Below are 17,778 nucleotides of genomic sequence, written 5' to 3'. Positions count from 1 at the left end.
CTAAAAATACAAAATTAGCTGGGCGTGGTGGCGCATGCCTACAATCCCAGCTACTTGGGAGGCTGAGGCAGGAGTTGTGGTGAGCCGAGATCACGCCATTGCACTCCAGCCTCGGCAAGACCGAAACCCTGTCTCAATTAAAAAAAAAAAAAAAATTGTCAGGCATGGTGGCACATGCCTGTAATTCCAGCTTTGGAGTTGAGAAAGGAGAATCCCCTGAGCCCAGGAGTCCAGCCAGAGCAACATAGTGAGACCCCGTCTCAAAAAATAAAATAACACTATTTCTGAACATAAGTTCCATCCAGGTCAAGACACTTTTGTAAGTGACAATACTAGACATTTAATCCATTTCTAAAGCATGGAGCACTTTGGGAATTTAACCATGTCAATATAGTTTTGTTGTTGTTGTTGTTTCTTTACATTATTAAGTGAAGAAAAATAGGTGCCCTTTACGGATTTTTTTAAGATTAGAAAACTAAAAGAAGTCAGAAGGAGTTAAATCAGGACTGTAGGGTGGATGCCTAATGAGTTCCCACTGATACTTTTTGCAAAACTGCCCCCATTTGATGAGAGGAATGAGCAGGAGCATTCTTGTGGTGGAGAAGGATTCTCTGGTGAAGCCTTCCTGGGCTATTTTCTGCTAAAGCTTTCTCCAACTTTCTCAAAACACTTTCATAATAAGCAGATATTACTTTTGTTTGGCCCTCCAAAAAGTGAGCAAGGAAAATGCCCCCAAAAAAACTGTTGCCATGAATTTTGCTCTTTACTGGTCCACTTTGGTTTTGACTGGACTTCCTACACCTCTTGCTGCCCTTTGCTTTGATTATGCTTTGTCTTCAGGATTATGCTGGTAAAGCTATGCTCCATCTCCTGTTATAATTTTAAGAATGCCTCAGGATCTTGATCCCACTTGTTTAAAATTTATCTTCTTTTCTGCAGCTGTGCTGGGAACAACAGTTTTGGAACCCACCAAAACTAGGAAGCTTGCACAACTATAATGTTTCAGTAAGAATCGTGTAGGCTGAACCAGTTGATGTATCTATTCAGTTAGGGAACAAACAAGATTAATTTTTCCTCAAAAATTGATGTGGGCCAGGCACAGTGGCTCACGTCTAAAATCCCGGCAGTTTGGGAGGCGGAGGAGGGCAGATCATCTCAGGTCAGGAGTTCGAGACCAGCCTGGCCAATATGATGAAATCCCATCTCTACGAAAAAAAATACAAAAGGCCAGGCCAGGCGCGGTGGCTCACGCCTGTAACCCTAGCACTTTGGGAGGCTGAGGCAGGAGGATCATGAGGTCAAGAGATTGAGATCATCCTGATGAAACCCCGTCTCTACTAAAAATACAAAAAATTAGCCGGGCGTGGTGGTCGGCGCCTGTAGTCCCAGCCACTTGGGAGGCTGTGGCAGGAGAATGGCGTAAACCTAGGAGGCAGAGCTTGAGTGAGCTGAGATCGCGCCACTGCACTCCAGCCTGGGTGACAGAGCAAGACTCCATCTCAGAAAAAAAAAAAAAAAAAAATACACACACACACACACACAAAAGGCCAGGTGCTGTGGCTCACATCTGTAATCCCAGCACTTTGGGAGGCTGAGGTGGGTGGATCACAGGGTTAGGAGTTCAAGACCAGCCTGGCCAAGATGGTAAAACCCCCTCTCTACTAAAAATACCAAAAATTAGCCAGGCATGGTGGCGGGAGCCTGTAATCCCAACTACTCAGGAGGCTGGGGCAGGTGAATCACTTGAACCCGGGAGGTGGAGGTTGCAGTGAGCCGAGATCAGCCATTGCACGCCAGCCTGGGCAATAAGAGCGAAACTCCGTCTCAAGACAACAACAACAAAATAGCTTTGTAAAATAGCCTAGGTATTAATTGGGCACCTGGCAAGGAGTAGGGACTGTCATTGATCTTTGGCCAAATATTTTTCCTTAAACAGCCAGAGAGGGCCAATTTTATCTTAATTTCTAAAGAGCTGCCTGGCCACGGTGTCTCATGCCTGTAATCCCAGCACTTTGAGAGGCTGAATTAGGTGGATCACCTGAGGTCAGGTCCAGTGAGTGAGCTGAGACCACACCACTGCACTCCAGCCTGGATGACAGAGTGAGACCCAGACCCCAAAAAAAAAAAAAATTGACGTGGATAGTTTGCCGCTTTGGCCTTCATCTTCAAAATCATCCCATCCGTTCTTAAAATGAGCTATCCATTTGTAAACTGCAGATTTCTTTGGGGCAGTGCCCATAAGCTTTTCATAAGGCATCAACGATTTTATCATTCTTCCACCCAAGCTTCACCAGAAATTTGATGTTTGTTCTTGCTTCAATTTTAGCACAATTCATGTTGCTCTGATAGAGGCAGTTTATAAACTGACATCTTATCCTTCTTAGCGCATCAAACTAGACCCCATTCAGGCACGTTACAAGTAAGTATGAGTTTATTTTGGTGAAAAATATTATGAAATCCATGCATAGTTTATTCATAATATGCATTTTCCTTGAATGTTTTGAAGATCCTTTATATTTATAAACTAACAGACACTTTTTCCCCCCACAAATATGACTTTTTATTTGCCACTATTGTAAGTCTGAACTTTAAACAGATTCTTGGACTGGTGGTTCATATCCATCAGTGCGTTCTACTTTAGCACCTGTTTCATCCTCAGTGGCTTTTCCAGAACGACTACCTTCACCATAAAGCTGCATGAGTTTCCCCAATTCAAAGCTAGGCTTCTTCAGCATTTTAACTTTTCTAACAAAGACATCATGGAGAGGATAGATTGGCAAGAATTTTTTCTATGTCTTTTCCAATCCTGTCTGGAATCAATTTATTGACCACTTCTTTCAAGTAATTTGTCTGCACCTCTCAGGTCATGATTTCCATCAACTTGTTCCGGATTTGGCCAAACCATTGGTGCTAAGCATAAGAGGTCTTCTGTATCTGATTGTTGCATTTTTTAGTAAAACCAACACAGAACACATGAGGCAAGTAAGCACCGGTAGTCTTGATATTGACATGAGCTTCAACCATTGCCTGCCATTTTTTGACCATGGAACACATTTTGTCATGGGTAAGATCCATGCCATGGAATCTCATCAGGCAATTATTCCCCTGAACATCTTCAGTAATCAGCTGAATTTTCTAAATGCAACTTTATCATTCTGCATATCAGCAAGACTCACTTCAAATACACGACCCTTGAGGCCATCAGATTCAATTATGGTTCCTTGGGTCCTGGTGACTAGTGTCTTCCCAATATTTCTTATATTGAACATGGCAGATGCTTTCACATAATACCAATCTTTCTTAGAAAATGGATCAAGCACTTTCTTCTTGGCTCCCTTTGTGCTGCCTTTCATAAGGGGCTTATTCTTGCCAACCACTATGGTGCAGCTCAGAGAGCCAAAAAGGGACAGATACTTTTATCATATAATATTTAGAAAGAAAACCTAGCTGGTTGTCTCAAGCTAACCTCCCACCTCAGCCTCCTTAGTAGCTGGGACTACAGATCTCACCTGAGATCCAGAGTTCGAGACTAGCCTGGCCAACATGGTGAAACCTCATCTCTACTAAAAATACTACATTAGCTGGGCATGATGGTGGTGCATGCCTGTAATCTCAGCTATTTGGGAGGATAAGGCAGGAGAACTGCTTGAACCTAGGAAGTGGAGGTTGCAGTCAGCCGAGATCACACCTTTGCACTCCAGCCTGGGCAACAAGAGCGAAACTCTGTCTCAAAAAAAAAAAAAGAAAAAAAAAAAGAAAGAAATCTGATAAAAAATGATGTATCATAGACTCTTAGAATAACTACATTGATATTAACTTTTTAAATATTTTAATGTTACTGCTGTTACATGTAAGAAAGGTAAGTATTGTTTTCAGATAGGTCTAATTATTTTCTTATGTCTACGTATGTGTATAGTGGCTTGTAATATAAAATGTTTTTTATTCTTGGTCACTGCTCAAAGATTAAAAGATATCGATCTTATAGTTAATCAATATATAAATCCTCACTACACAAACAAAGAAAGCATAACACATTAGAATACTTAGTTCCTATTGGTGCCCCACCCCCTCCCACTGCCTACCCACCCAAGAGCTGATAAAGGTGTGGAGTTATACTTATAGGTTATTTTAATTTAATATAATATATAAGTATTGAACTTATTTAACTTAACACCAAATTCGACTAATTTCTTTGCTCACCATGGCCTCGTGTCCCGGACTGATTCGTTCCGGTTTCATATATCTTCTTTCTGGATTACGTCCTTTAGTAATTCTTTCATAGTAGGTCTGTGGGTAGTAAACTTTCTGAGTCTTTGAAATTTTGGCAAATGGGTTTTTCCTATTTTGGCTGAGTATAAAATTCTAGGTTCTTTTAATGATGATTTTGCTGGGGTGGGGTAGTAGAGCAGGAGGAGGAAGCCAGGGACAATTGGAATTTGGGGTGATAGCTAAAGTCTTTACCTAATTTATTTAGAGTCTTAATTAATTTATTTACTTATATAATAGAAATATAATTTTACTATTTGATTATTACTTTTCAATATTTAGTTTTTATAGTGTTTCAAAAAATGTTAAAGGAATGCACTTACATATTCAATGTGTAATTCAAATATAAATTATTTGAATAAAAAAGGACACTTACATGTAAGGGAGAGCTTGGATCAATTCTAAATCTTCTGGGGCTTGGGCTTCTACCAAACTTACAGCCATTAAAGTACATACTCCATGAACAGCCAAAAGAGAATGAAGCTCCACAAGTCTCTGGATCAATTCCTTGACATGTACAGGTACGACTGTAAGATTGTAATTACAAGAGAGTGAATTGATGAAGCATTACAATACCTCAAGAGAACATTTCAGGTTTATATAGCTTTAGAAGGATGGATGGCTAAAGAACCGGTTATAACACTTATCTATTATATTACTTATTTAAAGTAGTTTAATGTTAACAATAAAAAGCTAACTTTTGTTTTTTCAAGAAATCTGACTACGGGACCAGGGCTAACTATACTTTATTATAACCAAATTTTTAGCAAAAATATTTGGTCATGATTGTAAATCCAAATAAATGGGAATAAACTATACAAATCTAAAATACCTACAGTATTGTTTGATTTGGAGATGTCTGAGATAGGGAAATAAATAACCTGGGTTTTTCTTTTTTTTTTTTTTTTTGAGATGGGGTGTAGCCCTGTCACCAAGGGTAGATTGCAGTGGCACAATCTCGGTTCACTACAACCTCCGCTTCCCAAGTTCAATCGATTCTGCTGCTTCAGCCTCCTGAGTAGCTGGGATTACAGGTGTGCGCCACCACACCCGGCTAATTTTTTTATTTTTAGCAGAGACAGGTTTCACCAGGTTGGCCAGGCTGGTCTCAAACTCCTGACCTCAATTATCTACCCTCCCAAAGTGCTGCAATTACAGGTGTGAGGCACTGAGCCTGGGCAGAACCTTGTTTTTAAATCTGGGTTTTAAATCTTGGATTTGTTCCATATCACAAATGCAAATTAGAACATTGTATTACCTCTTTGGAATTCAGCTGCTTTATATCTAAAATGAGACTGATATAATTTTCTGAGGATTGAAAAACAATATATATTTTATATAAAAACAGTTTCTTGGCCAGGTGCAGTGGCTCACGACTGTAATCCCAGCACCTTGGGAGGCCAAGGTGGGCGGATCATGAGGTCAGGAGTTCAAGACCACCCTGACCAACATGGGGAAACCCCATCTCTACTGAAAGTACAAAAAATAGCCTGGCATAGTGGCAGGAGAATTGCTTGAACCAAGGAGGCGGAGGTTGCAGTGAGCTGAGATAGTGCCATGGCACTCCAGCTTGGGCAACAGAGCAAGACTCCATCTCGAAAAACAAAAACAAAAACAAAACAGTTTCTGAATTTTAAAAACTTTAAAAAGTGCATAATAGAAAAAAATGGAGCAGAAAACCGGTTTCATTTAATTAAATCTTGAGTGTATAACTTCTAGGGCATTTCTAAAGCCTTAAACTAAACTATATGGTAAGAATGACAATGAAAGTACCATATATTCTTCTTGTAGTTATAAAACTGTATGCTCTTCCAATCCCATTACTGGGTATATACCCAAAGGAATATAAATCATTCTACCATAAAGACACATGCATGTGACTGTTCACTGCAGTGCTATTCACAATACCAAAGACATATAATCAACCTAAATGCCCATCAATGACAGATTAGATAAAGAAAATGTGGTACACATACACCACAGAATAGGATGCAGCCATAGAAAAGAACAAAATCGTGTCTTTTGTGGGAACATGAATAAAGCTGAAGGCCACTATCCTTAGCAAACTAACACAGGAACAAAAGATGAAATATTGCATGTTCTCACTTATAAGTAGGAGTTAAGTGATGAGAATTCATGGACCCAAAGAGGGGAACAACAGACACTGGGGCCTACCTGAGGATGGAGGGTGGGAAGAAAGAGAGGATCAGAAAAAATAACCATTGGATACTAGCTTAGTAGTTGGCTGGTGAAATAATCTGTACAACAAACCCGTGACATGAATTTACCTAAATAAAAAACCTGCAAATGCACTCCTGAACCTAAAATGAAAGTTAAAAAAGGATTGCATGCTTTTAAATTCCACCAGAAAGAAAGAACAAAAATAACATTAAAAGAATAATTAAGTAAAAAATAAAATAAAATTGCATAATGCTTACAACTTAGTATATATTGTACTTATGTAATGATTAAAATATACAAACAATAAAGAAACCAAATATTTTGAAAAAGTGAAAATAATATAAAAATTTAGAAAAAAACTATTTTTTATGTTTTCACTGTGAAAGCCTGGAAAATGCCTGATATGTAACTTAACATTGCTTATAAAAGAAAGACTACAATGAAATTCACTAAATGAGATGCAAATGGAATGAAAATGGTTAAAACATTTTGAATAAATTAAAGTTGCCAAACAAATAGAAAAGACAAGAAATTTATTCATATCATTGAAAAAGACATGGAAGGAGAGAAAAACGTTGTTTAACTTACTATGTACTATTATTTTAAAAATGAAACACAGAGGAAATGTGATAAGTTGTGAGATCTAAAAGAGCATCCTCAGATTATTTTAAATAGTCAACAACACCAATAGTGAGACAAATTGCACTGAGTGTAATAGTCCAGGTTATATCTCATTTTTTAATTTTTTTTTCTTTTGTTTCAGGCATCTTTGGCTATAGGTTGTATTTCATAGCCTGACTTGAGTCAGGAAGAAACAGATAAACCAAAATTGATTAACAGTCTACAGAATTAGCCTTTTCGCTTCAAAAATTTCAATGTCATGAAAGACAAAAACTGAGAAAACAAAAAGGATTAAGGGAGCAAAAGGACAAAATAACTAAATGTATTGAATCATGGACATGGGAAAATTATTGGGAAATGGATGATATTTGAATATGAACTAAGATGAGATCACAGTATTTTATCAAATTTAAATTTCCTGAATTTGATCATTATATGGGGATATACAAGAGAACAATCCTCATTTTTAGGAAAAATACACTCAAGTATTATTTAGGGAAAAAGACAAAGTCTACATCTAGCTCTCAAATGATCAAGAAAGAAATAAGTCAACAACAGTAACATGTTTATATGTGCACATAAACAAATGTGACATAAAGTTAACAATTGTGGAATCTAAGTAAGGGTATATAAGAGTTCACCAGGCCGGGTGTGGTGGCTCACACCTGTAATCCCAGCACTTTGGGAGGCTGAGGCAGGTTTGAGACCAGCCTGGCCAACATAGTGAAACCTTATCTCTACTAAAAATACAAAAAAAAAAAAAATTAGCTGGATGTGGTGGCAGGCGCCGGTAATCCCAGGTACTTGGGAGGCTGAGGCAGGAAAACTGCTTGAACCCAGGAGGCAGAGGTTGCAGTGAGCAAAGATTGCACCACTGCACTCCAGCCCGGGCAACAGTGCGAGACTCTGTCTCAAAAAAACAGTTCACTGGGCTGGGCACGGTGGCTCACGCCTGTAATCTCAGCACTTTGGGCGGCTGAGGTGGGCAAATCATGAGGTCAGGAGATCAAGACCATCCTGGCTAACATGGTGAAACCCCGTCTCTACTAAAAATACAAAAAAAAAAAAAAAAAAAAAAAAAAAAAAGCCAGGCATTGTGGCAGGCACCTGTAGTCCCAGCTACTTGGGAGGCTGAGATAGGAGAATGGCATGAACCTGGGATGCAGAGCTTGCAGTGAGCTGAGATCATGCCACCACAACTCAACCTGGGCGACAGAGTGAGACTCCGTCTCAAAAAGAAAAAAAAAAAGACTCCGCTGAAGTATTCTTACATCTTTCCGTATTTATGAACTGTTTTTTTTGCGGGAGGTGGTGAGGGGAAGACTTGATCATGCTCTGCCAAGTGCACTGGCAAATTCATAGCTCACTATAACGGCAAACTCCTGGCCTCAAGCCATCCTCCCTCCTCAGCTTTCAAAGTAGCCAGGAACACAGGCACACACCCCTATCCCTGGTTTTAAAAATTTTATGTAGGGATAGGTTCTCTCAAACTCTTGGTTTCAAGAAGTCCTCCTGCTTTGATCAGGCATGAGCCATTACATCAGGCCCATGAAGTTCTCTCTCTCTCTCCTTTTGCCATGTTGCTCAGGTTGGAGTTCAGTGGCATCATCATAGTTCACTGCAGCCTCAAATTCCTGGGCAACAGCAATCTTTCCATCTCAGCCTCCAAATTACCTAGGACTACAGACATGTGCCATCATTCCCAAACAGTTTTGTTTTTGTTTTTGTTTTTTTGTAGACATGAAGTCTTACTATGTTGCCTGGCCAGGTTTTTAACTCTTGGCCTCAAATGATCCTCCCTTTTCGGCCTCCCAAAGCGCACGCCTGTAGTCCCAGCCACTCAGGAGGCTGAGGCAGGAGAATCACTTGAACCCGGGAGGCAGACGTTGCAGTGAGCCAAGATCGTGCCACCGCACTCCAGCCTGGTGACAGCGAGACTCCGTCTCAAAAAAACAAAACAAGAACAACAACAAAACTTATCTCCTCTTACAACTATTCACCAGTGATTCATTAAATGTATGAGAGATTTAAATTTCAAAAATTTATATTTTAAACAAGTCTAGTCATTTCTCACTTGATGTCAATAGGCTGTTAGAAACCGTGATTATAAGTGAAACCACCTACAGCAGTTCCTGGGATATCGCTCAATATTGCTACAATGTTGATGAGAAAAATATTGGTTTCATTATATGTTGCTTTGCTTAAAGTCACAGAAAAACATGCCTAAATACCACTCAAGATCCAGATCCAAATAATGAAAAAGATGGGTATGTTTGATTGCATTAAAAACAAAACCTTTTGCGGAAGATAACACAGCCAAAGGAAAAAGACAAACTGAGAAAAATATTTGCAAATTATATCACAGAATAAGAGTTAATAGCACCATCAGAGAGAAAATAGATAAATGGAGGAATTCTCTGCAAAAATGGGCTAGGTTATTTAACAGGTGGTTAAAACAAACAAACAAAAAAACCCAAATGGTTTTTAGTCATGTGAAAAAAATACTCTCATTCATAAGAGAAATTCAGGTCAAAATTACACTGATGTCATTTCTTTTAATAGGCAAAAACTCACATTTGCCAACATAATCATTGGTAAGACTATAGAAAAACAGATATTCTCTTACACTGAATAGAGGAAATGCAAAATGATATGACACTCCTGTGGAAGATCATTCTTCTAAGTCAAAATCCCTTTCCTCCAGACTCTAGAAGTGAGTTGGGTCAGCAATATTCTTTCATTGCTTCCCTTTTCGGGAAGGGATGTCACCCAGGCTGGAGTGCAGTGGCGCAATCTCAGCTCACTGCAAGCTCTGCCTCCCGGGTTCACGCCATTCTCCTGCCTCAGCCTCCTGAGTAGCTGGGACTACAGGCGCCCGCCACCACGCCCGGCTAATTTTCTGTATTTTTAGTAGAGACGGGGTTTCACCGTATTAGCCAGGATGGTCTTGATCTCCTGACCTCATGATCTTCCTGCTTCGGCCTCCCAAAGTGCTGGGATTAGAGGCGTGAGCCACTGCACCCGGTCACAGTGAAGTAATATTCCAAAGGAGAATGATTTAAACTGACCTTAACTCACTATAAAATACTCTCTCTTTACAGAAATGTTCATTCTCTTTAATTCCACAATACTCAAATCCTATTCTCCCATATAATATGCATAGTTGGTAGCTAATTAACAATTTTAGCAATATGTAATAGAGATCTGAATGGTAAGGCAGTATAAAACAGATTTAATTACTTTTCATTGAGGGTGCATCTTCGGTCGGTAGGGTGCCCATTGTATGACTTTAGATTCTCTGTGAGCTCTGTGTATAGCCGGTCGGCCATTGGAAGAGGGATGCCATCCCACACCATGATGAGCACCACCATCACAGCAGTTGGACAGTGATGGCCTGTACGCTGCCGGACCAAACAAAGAACTTTTTCTTCATCACTGCTTCTTCTTAAAACCTGAAAAAACAGAATACATTCATCTATGGAAGACAAGTATGCCAAATTTGAATGCAATGGATATTCCTTTTGACGTCCTGCATGATTATATTTTAGTTTATTTACTTAATTTATAAAATTTGTTCTACAGACAGGGTCTAACTATGTTACCAAGGCTGGTCTCAAACTCCTAGCTTCAGGCAATTCTCCTTCCTTGGCCTCCCAGAGATCTGGGATTACAGACATATGCCTCCATGCCCGGCCATATTTTAGTTTTTTTAAAGTTACTACTTCTCAAGGGATAAAACCCTGTAGGACTTTCCACTGCCTCAACAGTTCCCTCTATGAGACTCATCACAAGAGTACCTGAGCCTATATGACTAACAAACAACAGGCGGAACAAAAATCTGTGACACGTGGTTATTATTTGTAGAAGTAGTACAAGGCAGTCTGTGTTTTATTTCACTGCTGTTACAGTTTGCACAACAGACAAGAGAGGGCCCGGTAGAAAACTGCGCTGAAATACCACAAATGTCACAAGGGAACAAATGTAGATGACAGAAAAAAACCATCTAATGTAGTTAGATGGAAATAACCAAGAACTCTCAACATTAAAAATAAACTTGACAACGGAATTTTGGCCATCTGAGGAATGTTACGGATTTTCCTTTGGGTGACTCATTTGACTATCAAGAATTAATATACACAAAGGAATGCCAGTGTGATTTCTGTGATTTTTACATGCTATTGGAAGGATGCATTATATGTATTTTATTCATAAGACTAATGTGGTCTAGTTGACTTGGCGAATGCAAAATAGAAAAATTAATTGTAAATATTTATTTATTTATTTAATACTGCATCCAATTATTGGGATGTTAAAAAGGCTTCAGCAGTATTTAAAATTTGCTCAGTGGTCGCAGTGTTAACCACACAAAAAAAAAATTCTATACAAATGTTGTCACCACATAAAACCACCCAACCATTTAAAACTGCCTCCATGTATCAAAAATCTACAAAGTGCAGAGATTGACCACATTAATCAGTACATAACCAGGACATGATGAAAATGCCCATCCACGTGACCAGAATGGAGCAACCAATAGCATAATTTTTTGTTGCTATAATATTACAAAACTTGAGAGGAAACTTCTTAAGAAGTTAGTTACCCAATATCACTTTCTTCTGTCACTCCAGATGGTTAACAATCATTGCTACCAAGGCATCCCTTGAGTAGAGTTGGCTTTAGGACCTTCCCCCTAGACACAATTATTTATATTAAAATTTTTTCTATATTTGTATGTCCTCTTACAGCCAAATAATAACACAGTGCTTGCAAATAATCTCAAATGCAAAATTATATATATCGTACCAAAATTATACTGGTTAATATTCAAGTTGTCAAAATTAACAATGAATTTACATTAATAAAGTTTTTGCATAGGAAATGCTAAAAAGCTTTTTACTGAAGAATTTGTGTCCTTTCTAAATATTCCAAATTTCCATCACTGTACAATAGAAAATTAAGCACAATGGTTAGGAGTCTTTAAATTAAAATCTGAGTTCAATAAATTGCTTAAATATTAAATCCATAAGACTTCTGGAAACTAAAAATATTATTAAACAAAGGACTAACTATATGCAGAGGAGTATAAATTCATGGAATAGGCATTATTATAATTGTGTCAATTTTCCCAAAATTGATCTCTAGATTCAATGCAATCCCAATCAAAACCCTATCAGAGGTTTGTGTGTGTGTGTGTATGTGTAAACTGACCAATTGTTCCAAAGTTTATGGAAGAAAATGAATCTTGACCCCTACCTCACACTGATCAACTTGAATTATAATGTATATCTAAACATAAAAAATAAAGCAATGAAGAATTTTAGAAGAAAACATCTTCATGACCTAGGAGTGGGCAAAGCATTTTAAAATGGCTTACCAAATCTGCTAATTGAAAAGATAAAAAAGGCTGGGTGCCGCAGCTCACACTTGTAACGCCAGGATTTTGGAAGGTAGAGGTGAGAGGATTGCTTGAGGCCAAGAGATCAAGGCCAGCCTGGGCAACATACTGAGACCCAGTCTCCACAAAAAATAAAATAAACCTGGCATAGTGGCATGTACCTGTAGTCCCAGTTGCTCAGAAGGCTGAGGGGGGAGGATTCCTTGAACCTGGGAGGCCGAGGTTGCAGTGAGCCCAGCTCACACCACTGAACTCCAGCATGGGCAACAGAAACTCCATCCCCCCCAAAAAAATAAAATAAAAAAATAGAGAAGGCACGCAGGAGGATCACTTGAGATGGAGAGTTCAAGGCTATCATCATGCACTTCAGCCTGGGCAACAGAGTAAAAAAAAAAAAGCAGGCTGGGTGCAGTAGCTCACATGTGTAATCCCAGCACTTTGGGAGGTGTTTGGATCACTTGAGGTCGGGAATTTGAGACCAGCTTGGGCAACATGGTGAGACCTTGTCTCTTCAAAAAACACAAAAATGAGCCGGGTGTGGACACCTGCCTGCAGTCCCAGCTACTTGGGAGGCTGAGGCAGGAGGATCCCTTGAACCCAGGAAGCCAAGGTTGCAGTAAGCCCAGATCTCGCCACTGCACTCCAGCATGGGCGACAGAAACTCCATTTCAAAAAAAATAAAATAAAAAAAATAAAGAAGGGAAGCAAAAGGGCAGGAGGAAATATTTACATGACATATATTCGACATGATATATATATACACATATTATATATATTTACATTACAAATATTTGGCATAATATATACGACACAACATATACAGAGAATTGCCCCCATAGAAAATTGAATATGCACTTCACAAAAGAGAATATGGAAATAGATGATAAGCATATGAATATATGTCCAACAATATTTGTCACCTAGCAAAGTAAAACACAGTAAAAAGGAGCTACCCAGGCTGGCACCATGGCTCATGCCTGTTATCCTAGCACTTTGGGAGGTAGAGGTTGCAGCGAGCCAGGATTGCACCACTGCACTCCAGCCTGTGCAACGGAAGCAAGACTCCATCTCAAAAAAAAAAAAAAAGAAAAGAGGTACCTATGTTGGTGGAGAGGAGAGTGTTGTGATAAAGATACTGTTAAATTTCCAAGAGGCAACTGTAGCTAAGATTATTCTTGAATACTCAAGGCTTGGGCAGAAGCAGCTCAAAGCCCCATAGAGGTTTTTGTTATAGTAGGCAAATTTGGCTTCTAGTCATGTCACATGCATATAGGAAACAGAAAAAACAAGTATTTAAACAGCTTTTTAATTACTCTCCTTCCAAAAACCAGGAGAACACTAAAGGTATACACATTCTTGTTCTGTTTGTACAAAAATATACTATCTATTCCTAATGTCAATGAATACTATGGTGACATTTAATTATTTTTCTACTATATTCACTAACTTCTTGCTGGTATACAGACTTCATAATTGTTCTACAGTCCTATTTGAAACATAGACAATATGATATATGACTGGTATTAAAATAATAGGACACAATTATTATAGATATAATAGTCTTTCTAGAATATTTTTCAAGAGAATCACAGAAAAATCTACGCGATTTTTAAAGAGAGTAAAACAAGTGGATCCTTATATACTGAAGATGCAATAGCTTTACTGTATACTAGGAATAACCACATAGAAGTATGGTTTAAAGTCTGATATCTCAGTAAGATTGTTAAAAAACAGAAAGATGCAAAAAACCTAAGAATAAAACTATAAAAAATATAAAGAGAAGGTTATAAAAGAAAGTTCAGTTAGAAGAACATAATAGTGTTCCTAAATGAGAAAGCCAATCCTAAATGTCTAGCCACAAATCCCCCAATTTATTCAAATTTAGCATGTTTCTAAGGTTCATATGGAAGGGTAAATGAGCATCATGTCAGGAAAATTTGTTTTTTTTGTTTTGTTTTGAGCAGAGTCTGGCTCTGTCCCCCAGGCTGGGGTGCAGTGGTGCAATCTTGGCTCACTGCAAGCTCTGCCTCGCGGGTTCACGCCATTCTCCTGCTTCAGCCTCCCGAGTAGCTGGGACTACAGGCGCCCGCCACCACACCCAACTGATTTTTTTTGTGTATTATTAGTAGAGACGGGGTTTCACCGTGTTAGCCACAAAGGTCTCGATCTCCTGACCTTGTGATCTGCCCGCCTCAGCCTCCCAAAGTGCTGGGATTACAGGCGTGAGCCACCGTGCCCGACCAGAAAATTTGGTTTTAAAGAATTAGAGAGGCCGGGCGAGGTGGCTCACGCTTGTAATCCCAGCACTTTGGGAGGCCGAGGCGGGCGGATCACGAGGTCAGGAGATCGAGACCACGGTGAAACCCCATCTCTACTAAAAATACAAAAAATTAGCCGGGCGTGGTGGCGGGCACCTGTAGTCCCAGCTACTCGGAGAGGCTGAGGCAGGAGAATGGCGTGAACCCGGGAGGCGGAGCTTGCAGTGAGCCGAGATTGTGCCACTGCACTCCAGCCTGGGCGACAGAGCGAGACTCCGTCTCAAAAAAAAAAAAAAAAAAAAAAAAAAAGAGAGAGAGTACAAGTGCAGTTTTATTACATGGATATATTGGGCAATGGTAAAGTCTTGGGCTTTTTGTATGCTCACTTCCAAAATAGTGAACATTGTACCCAATAGGTAATTCTCCAATCCTCAAGAGAAACGTTTTTTAAACAAATCAGGGAATTGCTCTTCTAAATTGAAATTTGTTCTTTTAAAATTGTTCTTTTTTTGTTTTCTTCTCTTTTTCTTTTGGAGACAGTGTCTCACTATGTCACCTTGGCTGGAGTGCAGTGGCTCGATCACGGCTCACTGTATGCAGCCTTTAACATCATTTAAAAGCTCTCCAGACTCATTCAATCCTCCCGTCTAACCCTCCCAAGTAGCTAGAACTACAGGTGCTTGCCACCCTGCTTGGCTACTTTTTTGTATTTTTGGTAGAGACGAGGTCGGGCTATGTTGCCCAGGTTTGTCTCAAACTCCAGGCCTCAAGCAATCTGTGCATTTCAGCCTCCCAAAGTGCTGGGATTACAGGTGTGAGGTCCCACGCCCAGCCATGGTCTACTATACATACACATATTATACATATGTGGTCTATTATACATATTTACAAAATTAGAAGACAACCTAAAAAGAGGTTATGAAGAGTGAATTCATGGAAGAAATAAAAATTAATAATAAGTAAAGACACCCAACTTTGCTAGTTACAATGCAAATTGAATCATGATGTCTACTTTTACCTTAGGTGTACAATGACAAAAATGATCATTCCTAGCTTAGTATTTTGTTTCTATTTTTTTGACTATTAACAACAGGCTGGGTATGGTGGCTCATGCCTGTAATCTCAGTAATTTGGGAGGTCAAGGTGGGTGGATCACTTGAGGTCAAGAGTTCAAGACTGGCCTGGCCGACATGGTGAAACCCCGCCTCTACTAAAAATACAAAAATTAGGGCAGGGCAGAGTGGTTCAAGCCTGTAATCTCAGCAATTTGTGAGGCCAGGGCAGGTGGAACACCTGAGGTCAGGAGTTTCAGACCAGCCTGGCCAACATGGTGAAACCCTGTCTCTATTAAAAATACAAAAGTTAGGCGAGTGTGGTGGTGCAACCTATAGTTCAGCTACTGGGGAGGCTGACGCATGAGAATCGCTTGAACCACAGAGGTTGCAGTGAGCTGAAATCGCGCTGCTGCACTTTAGCCTGAGCAATAACAGTGAAACTCCATCTCACAAAACAAAAAAAGAAAAAAAATTTTTTTAAATTAAAAAACCCACAACACTTGGTATTTTTTTTTTAACAAAGAAAAGAAAAAAGTTCTGGCCAGGCATGGTGGCTCATGCCTGTAACCCCAACACATTGGGAGGCCAAGGTAGGAGGATTTCTTGAGCACAGGAGTTAAAGACCAGCCTGGGCAATGAAATGAGACCCCGTCTCTACAAAAAACCCCAGAAAACTAGCTGGCGTGGTGGTGAGTGCCTATGGTTTCAGCTCCTTGGGAGGCTGAGGAAGGAGGATTGCTTGAGCCTGGGTCAAGGCTGCAGTGAGTTGTGCCACTGTACTTTAGCCCGGGTGACAGAGCAAGACCCTGTCTCAAAAAACAGAAAATTTTCGCAGCCTAACTCTTAGTTTGAGTATACCTAAACTGCTAAAAATTATAATCTCTAAGCACAGGCTAAAATTGTAATGGCTTTTAAAATTTGAAATATATCTATAATATGTATATATAATTTTTAAATTTAAAAACTAATATTAGAAGGAGCAAGATTACACAATTTAAAAAAAATTTAAGGTTTAAAAAGGCTGGCGTTGTGGCACACGCATGTAATCCCAGCACTTTGGGAGGCCGAGGCGGGTGGATCACCTGAGGTCAGGAATTCGAGACCAGCATGGCCAACATGGTGAAACCCCATCTCTACTAAAAACACAAAAAAATTAGTTAGGCTTGGTGGTGGGCACCTGTAATCCCATCTACTTGGGAGGCTGAGGCAGGAGAATCCCTAGAACCTGGGAGGCAGAGGTTTCAGTGGGCTGAGATCATGTCATTGCACTCCAGCCTGGGCGACAAGAGTGAAATTCTGTCTCAAAAAAGTAATAATAGTTTTTTAAAAAGTAAAAAAAAAAAATTGGCCAGGCACACCTGTAATCCCAGCACTTTGGGAGGCCAAGGCAGGCAGATCACCTGAGGTCAGGAGTTTGAGAATAGCCTGGCCAACATGGTGAAACCCCATCCCTACTAAAAATACAAAAATTAGCTGGGCTTGGTTGGGGGGGCACCTGTAATCCCAGCTACTGAGCAGGCTGAGACAGGAGAATTGCTTGAAACCAGGAGATGGTAGTTGCAGTAAGCCCAGATTGTGCCATTGCACTCCAGCCTGGGCAACAAGAATGAAATTCCATCTCAAAAAAAAAAAGAAAAAAGTAAAAAAAAAGTTAAATTAAAAACCAAACTAAGCGGAAGTATCCAAGATGTAAATTATAATTTTTTTAAAAAGATTATTTTTTTAAAGCAAAAAATAAGTCCCTGTAACACAATCTTATTTGTAAGGTTTCCAAAGGGTGCTTTGTCAGTGCCACAAATGATCTGGGCGGCATACAAATTCCAGATCAGATTCAGAGCTGGGAGCAACATTCATGTCAAGTGTAGTGGGTATCTTTCCAAAGAAAGGTCACTTTCGAGTTTTATCAATAATCATGTAAGAGACAAAGTAGAGTACATTTTTCAAAACAACATTATGGTGGCCAACTCCTCCAAAAAGTCACCAGTTAACATCATTTAAAGCT

General features: G+C 39.5%; 1 protein-coding gene and 1 pseudogene across 8 annotated transcripts in view; both read right to left on the bottom strand.

The window, feature by feature from the left end:
* The window catches only part of TET1 (tet methylcytosine dioxygenase 1), a 147,265-nt gene that overhangs the window by 18,390 nt on the left and 111,097 nt on the right, over nucleotides 1–17,778 (bottom strand). For 6 of the 8 annotated variants that reach the window (XM_055274474.2, XM_055274480.2, XM_055274479.2 and 3 more), the window contains 3 exons: nucleotides 10,309–10,520; nucleotides 4,643–4,793; nucleotides 4,201–4,287 (listed from right to left, as the gene is read on the bottom strand). In XM_055274474.2, the coding sequence (XP_055130449.1) occupies nucleotides 4,201–4,287; nucleotides 4,643–4,793; nucleotides 10,309–10,520 (450 nt within the window). The remainder of the gene's footprint in view (nucleotides 1–4,200; nucleotides 4,288–4,642; nucleotides 4,794–10,308; nucleotides 10,521–17,778) is intronic. The other 2 variants (XM_055274476.2, XM_055274481.2) reach the window with 1 other exon arrangement.
* LOC129480378 (small ribosomal subunit protein eS1-like) lies at nucleotides 1,551–4,028 on the bottom strand (annotated as a pseudogene).

The sequence above is a fragment of the Symphalangus syndactylus genome, chromosome 4, assembly GCF_028878055.3.
Source record: "Symphalangus syndactylus isolate Jambi chromosome 4, NHGRI_mSymSyn1-v2.1_pri, whole genome shotgun sequence".
Lineage (NCBI taxonomy): Eukaryota > Metazoa > Chordata > Mammalia > Primates > Hylobatidae > Symphalangus > Symphalangus syndactylus.
This window is presented reverse-complemented; position numbering and strand designations above follow the sequence as displayed.